The sequence below is a fragment of the Gavialis gangeticus genome, unplaced genomic scaffold (assembly GCF_001723915.1).
Source record: "Gavialis gangeticus isolate Ggan-Ray unplaced genomic scaffold, GavGan_comp1, whole genome shotgun sequence".
In the NCBI taxonomy this organism is placed as follows: Eukaryota; Metazoa; Chordata; order Crocodylia; family Gavialidae; genus Gavialis; species Gavialis gangeticus.
The window spans coordinates 43,552,033-43,570,150 of NW_017729008.1; the positions used below are offsets into that span (position 1 = coordinate 43,552,033).

Below are 18,118 nucleotides of genomic sequence, written 5' to 3' on the forward strand. Positions count from 1 at the left end.
TGTAATTAGCTGCATGTAAAAATTGAGGAAATGTGTTGTAGGAGCTGACTGGTTTTTTGAAGTGGTGGACTGGCTAGTCCTAGCGTTGTATCTGGAAGGTGAAATTGTGGGTTCTTGGACAAACTGGGAGTTTCATGTTGGGAAAAGCCTACTTTATTTAACTGTTGATTTTAAATATTTAACTCATTTCAGTTCTACTCCTAGTGCTCTTCTCCCAGTTGACCTTGTGCTGATTTGCCTTTTTTAGGTTCACGCGTGGGAGATCTCAGACCAGTTGCTACAGATCCGTCAGGATGTGGAATCGTGCTACTTTGCAGCACAGACCATGAAGATGAAGATCCAGACTTCATTTTATGAACTCCCCACAGACTCACATGCTTCATTACGGGACTCTTTGCTGTCCCACATACAGAACTTGAAAGACCTATCACCCGTCATTGTAACTCAGGTAAGACCTTCATTGCTTATCCTGATAGGGAGGGAAAGGAGAACCTCACACAACAGCTGTAAGTAGAGGGAATGCATGCCAGCTTTTAGTAATTCAGCTAAATAATTCAGCCTGCACTAGGCGTTCATTGTAAATGTGTTGTAAGGTTTCATCACTGCCCTTCTAAAACCATTCCTGCTAATTAAGGTCTGCTTTTCATAGGGGAAACCTATGCATCATATTTATCATAGCCAGGGAAAGCCTTTTTGAGAATGGGAGCGTTCTTGCTTCCTTTACTGTTGAACGAGAGCAATTTAAAAAAGGAAATCCATGCCTGGTATTCCCCATCACAGCAGTCTATAAACACGAGCTCATTTGTTCTTGTCTGTAGGTCAGCTTGTCAGTAAGTTAATAAATTGACTCTCTTTACTCTTGTCTGTATTGCTTTGAGAAGGTAGGAAGAGGAGCAGCGAGCCACGGATTTGTGTTTTTTTTCTCTGTGCAGCTATGGAAACAAAATGTTAAATTTCCCTTCAGTGTTCCCAGCTGACTGGGAGGACCTCTGCAGTGAGGTGCTACTGCATCTGCAGGGATGTGTCCGTCTCTGTCTTGAACTTCTGTCTTCTGCATGACATCTGCAGAGGTCTTGCCACTGCAGCACTGGATAGCCCAAATCAGCCTCTCTGTTCCGGTCGTAACTCAATCTGAAGCAGTTTCTAGCATAGAAGTTGATGAGCATTCTGCAGCTGGCTTCTGTAGGAGCAGGGTAGTGCCTAAAATTGTTCATAGCTGAGGAACCGTGGGCCACATCCCTATCAAACTAAACATAACCTGGCAGCATTTAAAGAGAAAGCGCCTTAAGTTTCTAGGGCAGGGTGCGTCTCTAGGCTGGCCAACTTGAGAGGGCTTGCTTGTTGTAGAGGAGATGCAAGCTTGTCAGTGAGTGAGAGGGCTGGGAAGGTAAGATGGGTGTTGGTTCAGCTCTGACTCTAGCCTGGTAGAGGTGAGTCACTTTGCCTGGGGATAAATGATCTGCCTAGCACTTGGATTACAGGAGATAGCTGTGCCACAAGAGTTTCTGCCAGGCAAATGCCCTAGTTCAATGCAGGAGAGAGAGGCTTCCATACTGTTGTCACAGTAGATTTCTTAGCCAGGGATGAGAAGCTGTGCTTAGCAGCGCAGCTCCCTCTACCTCCTATATGAGCAGCCCCTTTGGAAGGACAATAGTGTATTGCAAACAGGACCTGAGTGGTCTGGATGTACTTCACTGATGGCTCAGGGCTTTTTATCATTTTCTTCCAATGTTCTTGAGTAGAAGCTGAAAGTCTCCCTTCCACCTCCCAGCCCCTGCTGCCTTCTCAGCATGAGAATTTGACCTCTTCTTTCAAACAGTAATCTTTGGTTGTGTTTTCTCTCTTTCTCATTTTCAGCTTGCTTTAGCAATAGCAGACCTTGCCTTGCAGATGGCATCTTGGAAAGGCTGCGTACAGACACTGGTTGAAAAGTAAGTAACTATATCTGTGGCTGAAAATTCATCTGTGGCTGAAAATCATGTGAACCTACAAATGGATCCAGGCCTGGCACAAAGAATATAAGCTTCACCTAAAAATAATGCAGAAAGAAGGGGAATTTTATTGGCATGTACAACTACACTAAACAGCAAAGGTTCAAGAAGGTCACAAAATTGGAAACTTGTTTTTGTGACAGATCTGTGATTTTTAAAGTGGTTTTTGGATTATAATGAAAGCAGTAGGCAAGTCAGTTTTAGAAATATCTGAAAGAGTCAAGGCACATTTTGGGGGTGGGTGGGGGTCTTTCCTGTGTTTAAGCCTTGATGACTTCACCTGTTTTTGTTGTTTTTATTCCCGTTCTTCCTCTTGTACCTATCTTTATCTTTCTGATGCAGGACTGAATAGGATGCTCAGGTCTTTTAACTTTTTTTTTTTTTTAAGTTTAGCATCCGGCCAGCGCAAGCACATCACAGCAATCTACAGATTGCTGTAGATGTTCTGCTAAGTTTGCTCTGTTCAGAACAAAGCCAGCATGTTGTGGGTGAACAGTATGTTGTCAGTTTTGGGAGAAGAGTGCGTTTCTATGATTCAGCCTGTCTGAAAAATGTGGTTAGATTTTTTTTGCATTTGTAGAACAAGGGGATTTTTGCCACCTTCCTTGATAGGCAGCTCTTACTGTCTTATGAGGGCTGTAACATGCACTTTTTTAAATAACTTGTCACTCATTTGTGAGATGTATCCAGATGAAATGCTTTGGGACATCTCTACCCTGAGTCTCCTTGGATCTCAGATGCCATCATCTCTCCTTGTGGTGCTAAAGTAATGTGGCAGCAGCAGTAACAGATGTTTTGTGTATGTTTTGAGAACCCCTTTATTTTCCCTACTTTATCACATTTTCTCTCTGTCTGTGCTTCAGGTATAGCAATGATGTGACATCATTGCCTTTTCTGCTGGAGATCCTCACAGTGCTGCCAGAGGAGGTTCACAGCCGATCGTTACGCATTGGAGCCAACCGCCGTACTGAAATCATTGAAGACCTGGCTTACTACTCTAGCACTGTGGTCTCTCTGTTGGTAAGCTGACCATGTGGAATAGAGGCATGGGGCAAGCACAACAACTGGTTGCTGTTAAACACCCCACACCTGTTCTGGTAGCCTTGTCCAATGGCTTTTTCCCCTTAAAGAGCTAGCCCAGCTTGGGAACAGTCAAAATGTATCTAGCAGCTACTAGGAGCCAGGAGTCTTGCAAACCAACCCTTAATAGATGAAAGTGTAGCTGGTGCCCTACTGTAAGCAGTAATCTAAGATCTGGTACTAGAGCCTTTTCTTACCTACCTTATCCTTAAGGGCAGCTGGTCTTTCCAGGTTGAGATCCCTTGAAGTCACTGTTGGGAAGGAAGCTTGCTGTCCCACTCTTTCCTGCTCTGTTCTTAAATAGGGGCTTGCAACCACCTGGGCCATCTGTCCAGCATATCTTGTGAACATTAAATTCAGAAAAGATGGCAGAGAACTCAGACTGCTGGGTGGTGACTGGGCAAGAGTGAACCTTTAGCATTGTTCTAGGATAAGATGCACCAATTCACTGGAAAAAGCACTTCGGGGTCCGTGCGTGTAAGGGGCTGTCTTGTATTTTTGCCACAGAGTCTTGCTTACTGGATATTCTCTGAGAATCCAGGCTGCTTGTGGAGCTAACTGTTTGTGGGCACCAAAACCAGGAAGCATTTGTACTAAATAAGACATGGGTTTTAAGGTGGTGATTCTCACCCAACACCCAGGGTCTGTGCCAGGAGAAAAGTGATGCATCTCTTCTCCTTCTGTCTAGTCCTGGGCACCCACAGCTGCTCTCTGCCTCCCCGTAGCCCCTGCGCCAGCTACCCTGTGCAGTGTATTCTGCTGTACATGCACACAGATGGATATAGCAGCTCATCTGCCCCCCAATGCTTCCATGCAGCTGGGGCCAGAGAGACAGGTTGCGGGTGCACATGGTACCAGTCACCAGCACATGAGTTGCCAGGGAGGCAGTCACAGCAGTGGGGACTGCACTTGCCCTTTTAGGGACAGACCAGGGACAGGAGGGAGTATACGTTGGAAGAAGTAGCCCATGGTAGAGATGTCCGACCACTGGCTAGATTTTAGCTTCTCCTGAGTGCTGCAGAATTTCAAAAAACTTATGAAGGAGGGTGCTGTGATGCCAGAAAGGTTTAGAACTATGGGTGTAAGGATTGAGATGGAGAGACGCTGCTCAAAGATTTGAAGAAAATGGCCAAAATCTACCCAACCCCACTCTGTCATTGATTGCCTGTGCTAGATGGTTTCCCCTATTCCTACGTGGTTGCTTGAAATAAATAGGCAGGAGTGACCAACTGGGTCCCTCACTTGAGGCTGTATTGAAATACCACCCAATGTGCCTTAACGCACAGAGTTCCTCATTAATTTTTACCATTTCACGTTGCCTATTTAAATGAGAAACTTAATGTGCCCCCAGCTGTGCATAATAGGACTGTAATTCCACCAAGCATTTGGCTAATGTCACAGAACTCCAGATGGAATCCAACTTTGGTGTATTTAATTATAATATCCAGTCAGAAATTATCTCTGTGCTTTGCCCCTCCATCCTTTCTCTGCCTTGGTGCCCTTCACCTCTGTATCTGTTTGCTCTCTCTGCACTCCTGTCTTCCAGCTGCTTTTCTTTTTGCTTCAGTTCCTTGGTTAATTGAATCATAGCTCTTTTGAAGAGGGAGCAGATCTTAGTTATTTCTCCCTTAAATCTGTCTCTGCTTTAATGCAGGATTGTTCCCCCGTTGTGTCATTAGTCCTGTTTTAATTGACTCCAGTGACTGGCCTTCCACTGCTTCTCTTGGGAATAATTCTGTCACCTTGACCTCACCATTGGAACATAAATTCCCCTCTGGCTTTGGTGTTTTACTTCATATACTTAGTCATTCTGTAGTCAGGCCTAACCATGTTTTTTAACTTTTCTTTGTGAATCAGCTCCACTGACCTTTATTGCCTCTCTTTTGTGGTAGCTCTTTCCTGCATCCCCTCCCTGGCTTGTTTGCATCTTTCTGGTGCTGAATTGCTCAGAATTGGGGCATCATGTTCTGTATGTGAGGGGTTATCACATCCCTGCTGTGTGATAGTCTATCTCTGTCCAAAGATAGCCCCAGCTCGCTTAGTATTTTTCCTTGTTCTGTGCAGGCTTTTTTCACAAGCTCATCTCCTCTGCTGTCGTGTATCATCTCATGATGGTCTCTAATTGGCTTTTTGTATCCCATTCCAGTGAATATCTTTATTGGGGGTTATTTTCCCTGTGTGTAGACTAGCCCACTTTAAATCTTGTTTTATTTTCTATTCATGGTTTTTTTTCAGACTAAGTATTTTTGTATTTCTCCTTGCTGCTGCTTGTAAATTCAATCTCTGTCCTTTCATGTGCACACACTTCATTCTCAAGCACTTAGATCCATCAGTTAGTTGAACATACAAGTTTAGTTATCTCTTCTAGATCATTAGGGAAGATGTCAGATAAAATTAGGTCTGCGCCCATTTTGTGGTATGACATAGCACTGCACTCAGCCTTAATTAGATGGCTTGCCCATAATTTCTCACTTTTGATTTTCCACTAGCTGCTTTTGAAGTTGTCTCCTTTTTCAGGGGAGGAGGCTGAAGGGAAGTAAAGCTCCTTGACAGTTTATGCTCAGTTCAGAGTTCAAAGCTGGCATTGACTAGAAATCTTAGCAAAGAACGTCACTGGTTTCTACCTTGCTTTTTATGCATGATGACTCTAGGAAGCTGGAATTGTAGTATCAGCATTGCAAGTACTTACAAATGGTTTAATTTCCTTGATGTGGTGTTTGTCCAAGGTCAAGCATTGACATGACTTCTGGTCATTATTCAGATGGCACCAAGATAAGAAAGTTGGGGCGGGGGGTGCTAGGGATTATAATTCGACTGCTTATCTGTCAAGTTTGGTATCCTACATCTAAGCTTGACTAATGTCTCATGCCTCAGAGTAAGGGGGACTCTCTCTCTTCTCTTCCAAAAGTATAATATACCTGCACATGCATGATTGGTCATGAAGACCCCATTCCTAATTTTACTAGTTGCTTTAGTCCCGATGCAGAAAGATGGACAGCCTCTTCTAAAATGGACTGGTTTTAAATTTCAGTCTAGTTTAAAGCTGTTTCCATTTCCCTTTCTCAGGCCTGTAGAGTTGTTGCCTTAAATACATCTGCCTCATTTCTTCCCCGTCAGCCCCCAGAATGCTTTCTCAGTGAAGTGATGGAGAGAGGAGAGTTGTCACATTGGTTAGACACGCAAGCTCGCTTTGCACTGACTGCTGATGCCTTGTCAGAGGTGGCAGAGGGAGCTTGGTTTTGAATGTCTGAAGCTGATGCTTCAACATACAGGGTCATAGCCAGGCCGGTTGAAATAAATTATGCCGTTGAACACATTCCCTTGCAATGATCCTGCTGAGCTCCATGAGGAAACGCTGCTGACCTCAGCACAGACGCCATTCTCTGGCGGTTCAGTTGACAGTCCATCTGCAGTTAAGTCTGCTGAGAGCTGGTGGCTTCTTGGGTCAGGCTGTCATTTGTTTGCTTTGCTAGACAGATTGTACCTGGGTTTTTTCTACACCAGCACACCCAGCATATATAAAAGACTTGTTCTGTGTAGGATTTCAGTGCATCCCTTTCAGGTTTCCTTTTTGAATTCCACAGTGGGCATTTTAATTGGCAACCTAAGGAGTCCAAAAAAGGGAGCAGGGGATTGATTAAATGGTAAATTCATTATATGTAACTTAAGCAAAAATTTTATTGCAGTTTTGCAGTACAGGATGGATTAGACCCTGCTGGAGCACTTGGGTTTTTAAGGGGTGCAGTGAAACCATAGGTGGTGTTCTCCCTGCAGTCAGGGGGTAAACCAAGGGGTTCTCTTAGGCTGTGACTGCCCTCATGTTCTCTCCGTTCCTCTTAGCGCAGTAAGGGCTTCTTTGGATCAAGGTACTGGCAAATCTTGCCAAGCAATTGCTGAAGATCATAAGAAGAACCCATCTCTCCTCCCATCTTCCCCAGGGCTGTAGGCTTCCAGCCACTGCCACAACTAAAATTCTTGTGTCTTACAGAACGAATTAAGTGTACTGACTGCTGTCAGCTTGGCCTGCGAGATGGGTATTTTACCTTCCAGCACCTTCACAGAGACCATAGTAACAGAACTATTTTTTTAATGTAGAATATTGGAAAAATCTCCTCTTGAAATTAGGCTCAGTTGAGGTTTTTCTATATATGAAGCTCATTAGGGTCTGGGCTTCATCAGTCTTTGAGACAGGCCCCTGCAGGAAACTGATGTGCGGCAAATGGCAGCAATCCTTCCAGGCTGCATTTCTCACCACGGGCTGTCATAACCGCTGAAGTCAATAGATGTGCTTTGGATCACGTGGAGTACCGCCTGGCCTATTTAGGCAGGGCTGGGGGTGTGCTGTAAACTGTGTACTTTCCTGGGCATGTTTCAGTCCCAGAGTGACCTTCAGGGCATGGTAGGCTGTTTGTATTTCTGTGCATTTTCGCCTCTTGAGGGGTTGGTTTGAGGGGGAAGGGCCAGGGGGTCAGGAAGTACTATGGAACAGTATGTCAACTCTGGGGAAAATTTGTTTCAAGACCCAGAGACCCTGCAAAGAAAGCTTGAAACAGCACAGCATAAACCCTCATAACTTGTGGTCTCCAGGACTACATTATAGCTGTGAAGTTAGGAGGTAATCTTTGGTCACCAAACCGTTCCTTCTCCCTGCTCCTTGTCCCCTAGATGACCTGTGTGGAGAAGACAGGCAATGATGAGAAGATGCTCATCAAGACCTTTCGCTGCCTTGGGAGTTGGTTTAACCTGGGAGTTCTGGACAGCAACTTCATGGCCAACAGCAAGCTGTTATCGCTCCTCTTCGAAGTGCTGGTGAGTGTGTGCTCTTTTTGTTGAAAGGCTCTTCATTGGCTCCCTGTGGGAATGACAATAGGAATGTGGCAACCCTCGAACCCAACACTCCTGTTGGAATCCCACGAGGCCAATTGTTACAGACCATCCTAACTGTTGCATCCCATCCTTCTCGGAAGACTAGTTTGTTCCTTTTCCCCCTGTCTCAACTACTTGGCCTAGGCTGTCCCTCCCTCCAGTGCAGAGAATCTCACACCCTTTCCCCTAAATCAGGCCCTTGATAAGACTCTCTGCTTGCCTTATCAGTGCTAGGTGTAATCAAGTCCAGGCCTGTTCTTCCCCAGAGTTTAGTTTCTCAATCCCCTCCTGGCTTTCAGCTGGCTGGGGCAGCTAAGGACTGGCAGCGTAGGGCAGAGATCTTTCATACCTAGAATCTAGTTCTGGTTGGGCCTCCCAGAGGTCAGACACACTCATCTTCCCTTACACACTGCTCCGTAGTGGCACTTGAAGTCAGGTAGTTCCCTCCTGACTAATACCCAGTAATTAGAGCTACTAAAGCATGAAAGAAAAGTTTTCTATTTTTTAAGAAAGTGCTTTATCTGCCCACTGCCTGTGTCCTGAGGTCACAATCCAACTTCTTTGGGACAAACTGGTGCTGTCACTAATCTGACATGACACCCAGAGTTCAGGAGAACATTTTGTGCACACAAGTTCTAGGTGATTTTTCAGCTTGACTCTGTTCAGGTCTGGATCAGAGAACTTGCAGGCAAATGTAAAAAGCCATTTTTAAATGGACGCTGTAGGGTGGAGTTTGTCCCCAGTGGGGTGGCAGAAGATGTTGGTTTTAGTCTTGCAGTCCTTCATCATTTGAGAGAGAAGTGGCCAGCAAAAGTCTGTTAGTTCACAACACTAAGAAGGAAACTTCTCTCCTGGACTCAAGTGTGAAGCTGACTTGGAGGGGAGCCACACAAACAGAATTTTTGTCATCTGAGCCAGAGAGATTACCAAGCTCTCTACTAGATGAAGACCACAGGCCAGAGGTCCTGGCAGACCTTCAGAAAGCACATTCATGACCTTCTCCAGTGTGGCTGTTTCCTCAGGCAGAGGGGAGTCACTTTTCTACTTCAGGGTCCCCGTCCTATCATCTCCCCCAACCACTGACTATTCAGATAGGAAAAGAGTTGCTCAGTGATGAAAACCATTAACTGGTCTTCAAGTGCATTTGAAATACCTGAGTCTTGGCTATGTAAGCACTTTAATTAAGACTAGAAAAGAAGCTTCTGGCCCATTGGCCTTACTTAGTTTTGACTGCACTATTCTCAACTGTCCAACTGCAGGAAATCCCTTATTCATCATCGCTTGGGACCCAGTAGTTCTGGCATCAGGCAGGGATGAGCAGGTATCTGGGGAAGTAAAGGTGGACACAATTTCCAGGTACAGCAGGTTGGTTCAAGACAGGACTGAAGTGAGCATAGAAAGGCTCTGCCTTGCAGAAAGCTTTTCAGTCATGTTGCCACAGATCTCTTAATCTTTGCAGAGCCTATTATATACTTCTGGCAGACCGTGCTTCTGAAAAGAAGTTTTAAAAATAATTTAATCCTCTATTTATACCCTTTCTCCTGTCCTGACTGTCTTCACTATTCATCATTTTCCTCAACCTGTATTACAAGTGTGCTTTGTCTGCTGGGAGCCAGGTACTAGCATTCTGTGCTGGTTTCTGCCACTGATGTTTTGTGATCTTGAGTACCTTTGACCTCAGTGTTACCCATCTGTAAAATGGCTGTTCTAGGAGTGCTGGTCAGCGATTACAGTAGTTCAGGTTTAAAATCTGGTTTTATTCCAGTTCATTTTCTTCAGTTGTTCAAAACTTATTCAGGCAAAATATAGTTTTTGATTCAAAATCAGTGGTGTCTGATCTCTGCTCAGAGTTGAGCTCTTGTACAGAGCTTTGAGCTGACCCTCCTCAGCATTTCATTACGTTATGGAAATATCTGGAATAAGTTTTCTGCTACCCCTGGGATTTAAAGGATTTGCACTTTAACTTTCAAAGCTCAGAAAGTTCAAACTTGGCCCATTATGTAACCCTCAATGAAGAAGCAAAATTGGTTTCATGCTCTTAGGTTATGAACATTAGGTCAGTATTTTATTCCTGATGATCATGGGTTTAGCTCTCCTTTTTTTGACAGCATAGGACAGTTGTTTCAGGGATGTATCATCTTTATAAGTGTCGGAGCTCTAAAGGGACTAGTAAAACAGAAAGAATAAATAACACCCTTCTAGAATGAATCTAACTGGCAGATTAAAGAACAGAGTGCATGGAAGGAAGAAATTCCCAAAGCATAAAGGGAATTTCTTGTTTTGTGCATAAAGGGAATTTCTTCTGCAGTGTTGATGCTGGATCTGTGCAAGAGGTCTGAAATTCTCTTCCTTTTTTCCACTGTCAGATGGGGACCTTTATTTGCACTTGTGGTGTGATATAGAGGAAGTAAATAACAGTTCCCATTTCACAATGGAAAAAAAGAAGAGACAATATTTGATCCGTGCAACAGGTCCAAGTTAACACTGTAGGAGAAACCTTTACACTTTTGATCATTTTTGAATGCTTGGCTCTTCAGCCTTTAATTGCATGAACACAAGTTTTTCATCCTGCCCTACCTTCATCACATGGGATCATAAGGCCAAATTTACACTTGACAAGTGCTTTGAGATCCTTTTCTGAAGCAGCATCCCTAGGTATACATGGTGGTGGTGTTTCTTCATCTCTCTCCTGTCTATTCTTGTCTTAGGAGGCCAGTCCTGTCTCCTTTTTGAATTGCTCTTGGCTCTATGGGAGCCATTAATGCTCTGTCAAATTAGCCTTGTACAATTAACATGTATGTTTATCAGCCAGAACCCCAAAATCTGCTCATCTGCCCTAAACCACCACCATGAAAAATATGACATGCACATGAGAAATCTCTCCTCCTTCCCACCCAAGAGAACAGACCAGCAAAATGTTTCCAAGCTGCTGAAGTACCACAGGCTGGAGATTCCCATCATTCTGTTTTTCCTTTGCTTGTGTGTCCCATAGAGAAGTTCTAAAAGGACATTGGTGAGATCTCAACACCCAAAGGAGGTACAGCAGCAGACAGTGAAGAGACAGCAGAGGAGGTGGTGCAGGGGTGGGGCTTTCATGCACTGAAGCGTGGTGAAGGATTTTGGGACAAAAGTGTCTTAGTGTCCTTAGGTGCCATCTCACTTACTGTATAATCTCGAGGCTCACTTCCTCCCCTTGTGTCTTACAGCAACAGGACAAGACCTCGTCCAACCTGCACGAGGCAGCCTCTGACTGTGTGTGCTCAGCGCTCTACGCCATCGAGAACGTGGAGACAAATCTGCCCCTTGCATTGCAGCTCTTTCAGGGGGTCCTGACACTCGAGACTGCCTATCACATGGCTGTAGCACGAGAGGATTTAGACAAGTGAGTGAGCGAGCCTGGCGGGCCCCTATAGAGCAGGGAGAGCTGCAGTAATGAACTGCCATTGTCTCTCCAGAGTTATTTTGGGAATCTGTTGTGTTTGTGCAGCTCTCCGAAATCTCTCTTATGCAAATGATTATTCATTGAACAGAAACAAGTGAGCTAATGATTCCTTTATGCCCTCAATACACCAACCAGAGCCAGTGGGGAGTGATCAGCTCAAGCTTTAACAGGTGGAGTTTAACACTACGAGCTCAGACTTGTCATGCCTGTCTTAACACAGGACAGCAGAAACTGTGCCAGTGTGTGGCTGTTTGTGATGAATGAAGATGGAAGAAGTGGGGAGCCTCCTTGATGCATCCCCAGCCTCTCTTAGGGCAGAGCTGCATGTTTCTCTTTAAGTGGGCAGTAGCTTAGCATTTCTGATGTCAGTTTATGAAGTTGTGGACAGAAATTAAGTACCATTTTTTTAGGAACATGGACCTGGATGTAACTACTATGTCGCCCAAATGCGTTTTCTGCTGTTGCAGGCAACCATGTTGTAAGCTGATCACTCTCTGTCTTCAAGCTCCTCTTAGGTTTTTTTTTCCCAGATATTCTCAAAGCTGCTCCAGAATCCCGCTCTGATGAGAAATCTTCATCTAAATTCCAATCTGCATCTGTTCCTGACCAGTTTACACTCATGTGCTCTTGTGCCAAAGTTGCCTCCTAACTCTCTCCCCCTGGTTTTTATCTGCAGAATTTATGGAGTGCGATAGCATCCCCTCTCAGCCTTCATTCTGCCAGACTAAAGCCAAATCTCTTTCAGCCTCCACTCATATGATAAGCTGTTCTCTGCCCCTGTTCCCTTTGAATTCATGTTACTTGAACGTGGATGGTCAGAATTGCATAGATTGCTCAGGTGAAGTCTTCTCAAGATCTTCCCTGCCTCTGTTTGGAGATGCCTCACCTGCCCATACTAGGATTGTGTTTGCCTTTTCACTGCTACATGACATTTCTCAGTAAGGTTGGACTGGTGTAGCTATGATGGACCGGGAAATGTATGAGAAGAGAGGGTTTTGGGTGTTATCTTTTGATGGACTGGCTGTACAGTTGGGAGAGATGTTTGAAAAGTTTTGGGGCCTGAAGTACATTTGGTAACTCAGTCATTCTGTGACTGATAACCCCTGCACCCAGAGTTTTGTCCTTGATACTTTCCAACAGAGGAGCTTCCAGTTCATGGCAGAAATTTTTTGATACCTAACTGTGCAACCAGGCACTTAATACCATTACATTTCCCCATTTCTATTATTCCAGTTTTAAAGTTCATCTTATTCTTCCTGTGTGATTTTCTGGTCCTCCCCTGCACTGACAATACCTTCCAACTTTAGGTCATCTCCAGATGTTGTTAGCAGACTCCCCTTTTCTTTGCTGAGGTTACTAATGAAAAGACTTTTTATGAAAGATCATTCCCAAAAGTTACTAGTAGCTTCCCTCCATCCTTTCAGTACAATACTGTTATTTCCATTCAGCTAGTTCCTTACCAGTCTTCGCATTCTTGAACTCCTCTCCATCCTCTAATAAATTTCTCATGTGACACCATGTCAAATGCTCCAGCTTTTCTGTTACTTAGAAAATTACTTGTACTGGCAAACATTAGGTTAGTTTGGCACAATCTACCTTTGACCACTTGTATTTTATTTTATTTCCATTTACCAGCCTGTCTTTGGATAGAAATAATTAAAGCTTTGCACATTATCAAGGTCACACCAGCAGGCAGTGGTTGCCAAAATAATATTATGCACTGTCTTAAATATAGGTGATAGATTTGTTCTTCTCCAGCCAACATGGTGCCACCTGCAGTGTCAGACTTGTTTAAAACTGCTTGCTAGAGGAGTTGCAAAATTCTAAAACTCCTGGTTCAGAGATGATACCTTTTATTAGACCAACTAAGAAATCTCAAAAATATTATCTTTCTTTAAAAATTTTTGGGCTCACGTGCTCTTCCTCAGGCTTAGGGAAAATTAAAGATGGTACAAGTCCCCATAGGTAGAAAAATACATTTCATTTTGCACAGAGGAATTTGTGATTTGTGCCAACTTTTGCAGTATTCTGAGCTGTAGATTGTATGTTTCTCCTGACCTGAGCTCCTCAAGCACCTTGGGTTCTGCTTCTCTCATATAAAACTTGTTCAACCTATGCTCTCATTCCTGTTGGCCATCCTACTCTTGCCCCATGTTTAGTCATCACATTGAGTAGAAGCAAAGTATCTATTTAATTGATAGGCCATACATGCATAGATTCTTTAATCTTGAACTTTTACTCCCTGAATAGCAACCTTAATTCTTTCCTTGCCTCCTCCTTATTTATGTGGCTAAAGAATCTTTTACTGTTTGTTTCTTTTTTTTTTTTTAATTTTCTTTTGCAAGGACTAACTTTGCTTGGCTTTTTGGCTGTTCTCATTTTATCCTTATACCTCCTGGGCTCCAAAAGGCAGTGTTCTTTACTGATCTGTTGTGGGTTCCTTGTAGTGCTCTGTTTATTCCTAATTTCCTTTTTTGGGTGATTTGTTCAGCCAGTTAAGTCTGGAGTTCTGCCCTATAGGAAGTTTTTCTTGTTCCTTGAGATACAAATTCCACCTTACTTGTACATGTTTGATTTGAAGAAATTTCAGGCCTCCTGCATATTCATGTCCTCAAGTTCATCCATCCAGGTAACTTCTCTAATTAATTCCCTTTGTTTTAGCAACCATTTTGTAAGTGAAAGCCTTAGTCACAGACTTTTGCTTGGTTTTTATCCTCTCATTTAAACTAAATGAAATCAACTCATTGTTACCTGATTCAGGTTTACTTTTTATAACTAATTCTTCTGGGATGTTCCCAGACTTGCATGGACTGAGATATCCACAGAAGTGCTTACGTGGTGATGCTGCTATCTGAAGAAATTGGTCTGCTCTCCCATACTTTGGCCCCTACTGCTCATAGTAGCATTTGTTCTCTAGTCTGTATCTGCAAAGTTAGTACTGCATAATGACACAGTTCTTAGCAGCGTTTATCTTGCTAACAATGTGGATAGAGATCTCTAAAAATCAGATCCAATCCTAGATCCATAGAAATCTCCTTTACCATTGCAACCACCATGATTTTGTTTTATCCTGCCTGTCCCTTGTTTCTTTAAAGCTGTGATCAAGGTGCTATGGTGGTAGGCTCTGTACAGAGTAAGGAGGAGCCCTTATCCCAGAGTTCCCTTTTATCTGTTCTTTCAACTTACAGGGTAGCGAAATGGGCAGAAAATTTTGAGGGAGGGAAAATAAGCTGGCCACAGTCGCACAATGTCAACGCCAGGAATAGAACCTGCGCTTTCTGCCCCTTCACTGAACTCCGTTTGCTGGCTTAACTCCTTTCCACCCATCTAGGGGAATGCCCAATTCAAAGGGGAAAGAAGAGATACTGAGGTAGTGTCTCCTCCTGACCCTGAATTAGAAAGCAGGAGTTAATATCTCAGTCCTGTGCTTGGCTCTTGAGACCCTGCAGTCTTACACTGGCCTGTACTCCAAATCCTCTGGTGCCAAGGAGTGTACATTCTTCAGCCACTTTTCACTGTCTTAGGTAGGAAGTGGAAAGAAAAGATCAGAACCAAGGCAGTCATGCTGGTTACACTGAGGAGAACCTTTGTAGTTGAGTTCAGCAGCTTAGACTTATCTTCTAAAGCCACTGCAGGGATGGTAGCTGTTTCACTGCATACGCCCAGCTAGACAAGATGCTGTGAAAATCAAGGTTGATATCGCCTGTGTCCTATAAGTTTTTGATTCACATACTTATGCACTCTGAGACTTCATGCGTTCCCTTCCTTCTGGTACTGATACATGCCGTTCTTGTGCTGAAAGCAGTTGGCATCAGTTTTTGGCAGACTCTTCAGTGTCTGTTTGCTGTTGTGGAGATGGATGACAGAAACTGTCGTCTGAGCCAGTCTTCAGAGATGCCATGGCTACTTACCTTGTCGAGTTTCACTTGGTGGAACCCAGATTAGGCCATGCTGTGGTCTGTGCCTAAATCAGAGTAACAGCTGGTATCTCGGACACAGTATACTGTAGCCCACTTCTCTATTTTCTCAAAACTTGGAGGTGAGTTTAGAAACCCCTTGTGATGAAAAAGCCAAAGTGCAAGAATTTGGTATACCTGTGCCTCTACAGCAGTTGTTCTCAACCTTTTTACGCTCGGGGCACCCCTTGGAAAATATCAGCTCTTAATTTTTACTTGCCTTTGGCTACAGAAAAATACCAGAGCAATTTTACTGTTGCAAAGTACTCAGGAAAACCAGAATAGGTCAGAATGTTTTTAACACTAAGGACTCCTAATTGAAATCTCTGCATTTATCTTTTGAATCATGTTTGTACACTTAACAGTGCTAAAGCTGCATGGCACCCTAGGAAGGATCTCAAGGTACTCCAAGGTGCTGAGAATAACAGATCTAGATCGAAGTCCAAATGCAAGAAACTTTGTCCCTGTATTTCAATATCTGGGATTAGATATTTGCCTGGGAAATTATTTGTTTTTGACTTGTTTCCTTCTTTCACCAGGGTGCTTAATTACTGCCGTGTCTTCACTGAACTCTGTGAGACGTTTCTAGATAAAATTGTGTGCACCCCAGGCCAGGGGCTGGGTGACCTGCGGACCCTAGAGTTGTTGCTGATCTGTGCGGGCCATCCGCAGTATGAGGTAGGCCTTCTAGCTCATGCCTTGCATTTTCACATTTCCCAAATCAATTCAGTGGCAAAAGCTGTTCTTACTGTATCATGTGTGGGTCCATTTTAGTTGTCTGAAGATGACAGCCTTGAAACCCTTGCTGTTTGTTTGTGGTGGGGAAAGAATACAGTTTAACTCCCTTTAGCGCCTGAGGCAGAAGGCTTGGGTACAACCTCATGGTGATGGAAGAGGTACTGAAAACCTATGAAACCTCTTGCTATTAAAAGGCTGTTCTGTGCTAAATTTTCACCCCAATTTATTTTGCAGTAACTTTCCCTGGGCCAGACTAGCCCTTTATAGTGGAGGCCCCAGTGGGGACAACACTGACCAGCTCTTTTGTCTCCAAACAGGTGGTAGAAATTTCCTTTAACTTCTGGTACAGACTGGGGGAGCATCTATATAAAACGGAGGACGCAGTCATACACAGCATCTTCAAAGCCTACATACAGAGACTTCTCCACGCACTGGCCAGACACTGTCAGCTTGACCCAGACCACGTAAGGCTGCGTTCAGTTTCCTTTTCTCTCTTTCTCCACTCTTCCTGAAGGCCATAGCAGGCAGCAGGGGAGGGGGCATGGTGGCGAGTGAAATGCATTGTGCCAGTTGTCATTACTAGGCAGGAGGCCATGCATGTAACTGAGGGGGCCCCGGCAGATGTTAATTTAATCACACAAGGAGTCTAAGGAATGTTATCATAACAGTTGTGCATCCTGCTATACCAGACATTCAAGGGCTGGCACAACAAGATGCATGAATGCTGATCTGGGATAACGTTTCTCAGATCCCATCACATGGCTGGTGGGGCATACAGCTGGCTGCACTCTCTGTGGACCTGTCAACCTGGCACTGGACTATGTGGCATGGCTTTGAGTGTCCCTGTGTGGAGGTAGCCCATCAGTTGTCCACGGTGGGACACTTAGTCACATCATTCAGCCTGATACTAGGCTGTATTGTTGCATTCAAATTAAAGCGCGATACAAACCAACCACAAAGATTCCATACATTAATTGTGTGATAAATGTAACATCTGCCAGGGTCTGCAGCTAGGCTATTTTGTGGAGGTGAGAGGGTTGGACAGTGAGGAAGGTAGTCACATGTTTAGAGGATGCATGATATGACATTCCCCTCCCTTCAGGAAGCCAGCATGTGTGCCAAGAGGCTGCTATGCTACCTGTGATGCCCTGAATGATGACTCGGGTGGGAGAGGGAGGATGTGTGTGTGTGTGTGTGTGTGTGTGTGCATGTGTTAAGGGGAGGGTGTTAGACTCATGCTGGAAGGTCTAACTTTGAGGCTCTCCATCCTTGTGCTTCCTTCACCCTTGCTGACATGCTGGTGTTTTGAAATTGCAGGCTAAACACCAAATCCTGATCCACCTGCTGGGCATCTAGAGGGCATGTATGTGTCTAAGTGTGAGCCTATTCCACTGAAGCCCAGGTGCCTGAAAGCCCCTAATGCATCTAGTTTTGTAGCACGTTTTTATCTTGGTTTTAGATTAAGCCAATAAAAACCATTTGCATTTGTGGCATTTCAGGGACCTCAAGCAGGGTGGAATTAGGGTCACACTTAGTCTAAGTACTGCTTAGACACCTAACAGGTGAATAGGACCTGGCCATAAGTATTCCTGCAGCTTGCTAAACCTGCATGTCCTCCTCTCCCTTATTGATTGGGTCTGGGTAGGTTTTAAGATCTTGTGCCACCCCGGCTGTATTCATCCATTCCCTCACTTTTCTGGCTCTGAAACGGTTGGGATCTTGCATCTATTTGGGGAGTTTGCTACAGGAAGGGTGCATGGCCTTTTAATGCAGGAGCAAGAAGGTAGGAAGTATCGTTGTCCTGCATCTTGGTGTCCACTCTTCTGCCTTCCAGTTCCCACAATTCCCTTCACCTCTAGCTGGGTGCAGAGGAGAAGACTGCAGGGTTCTGAGTTGGTACAGAGCACAGGACTGCAGGGTTCCAAGGTTATTTGACTATAAACAGCTTGTCTTGCCCTCGATGTGGGTAAACCAAGACCAAGATTTCTCTTTCCTGCCGTAACCCCACTCCTCCCAACCTTCCGTGTCTGCCAGGAGGGTGTCCC

At 44.3% G+C, this 18,118-nt stretch overlaps 1 protein-coding gene across 2 annotated transcripts in view; it reads left to right on the forward strand.

Moving 5' to 3' along the window:
• The first annotated feature begins 222 nt into the window (after positions 1–222).
• TNPO3 (transportin 3) overlaps positions 223–18,118 on the forward strand; it is a 49,197-nt gene continuing 31,301 nt past the window's right edge. For both annotated transcript variants that reach the window (XM_019509686.1, XM_019509687.1), the window contains exons 1-7: positions 223–448; positions 1,858–1,931; positions 2,855–3,011; positions 7,737–7,880; positions 11,144–11,319; positions 15,875–16,013; positions 16,391–16,537. In XM_019509686.1, coding sequence (XP_019365231.1) covers positions 326–448; positions 1,858–1,931; positions 2,855–3,011; positions 7,737–7,880; positions 11,144–11,319; positions 15,875–16,013; positions 16,391–16,537 — 960 coding nt within the window. In that variant the 5' untranslated portion in view covers positions 223–325. The remainder of the gene's footprint in view (positions 449–1,857; positions 1,932–2,854; positions 3,012–7,736; positions 7,881–11,143; positions 11,320–15,874; positions 16,014–16,390; positions 16,538–18,118) is intronic.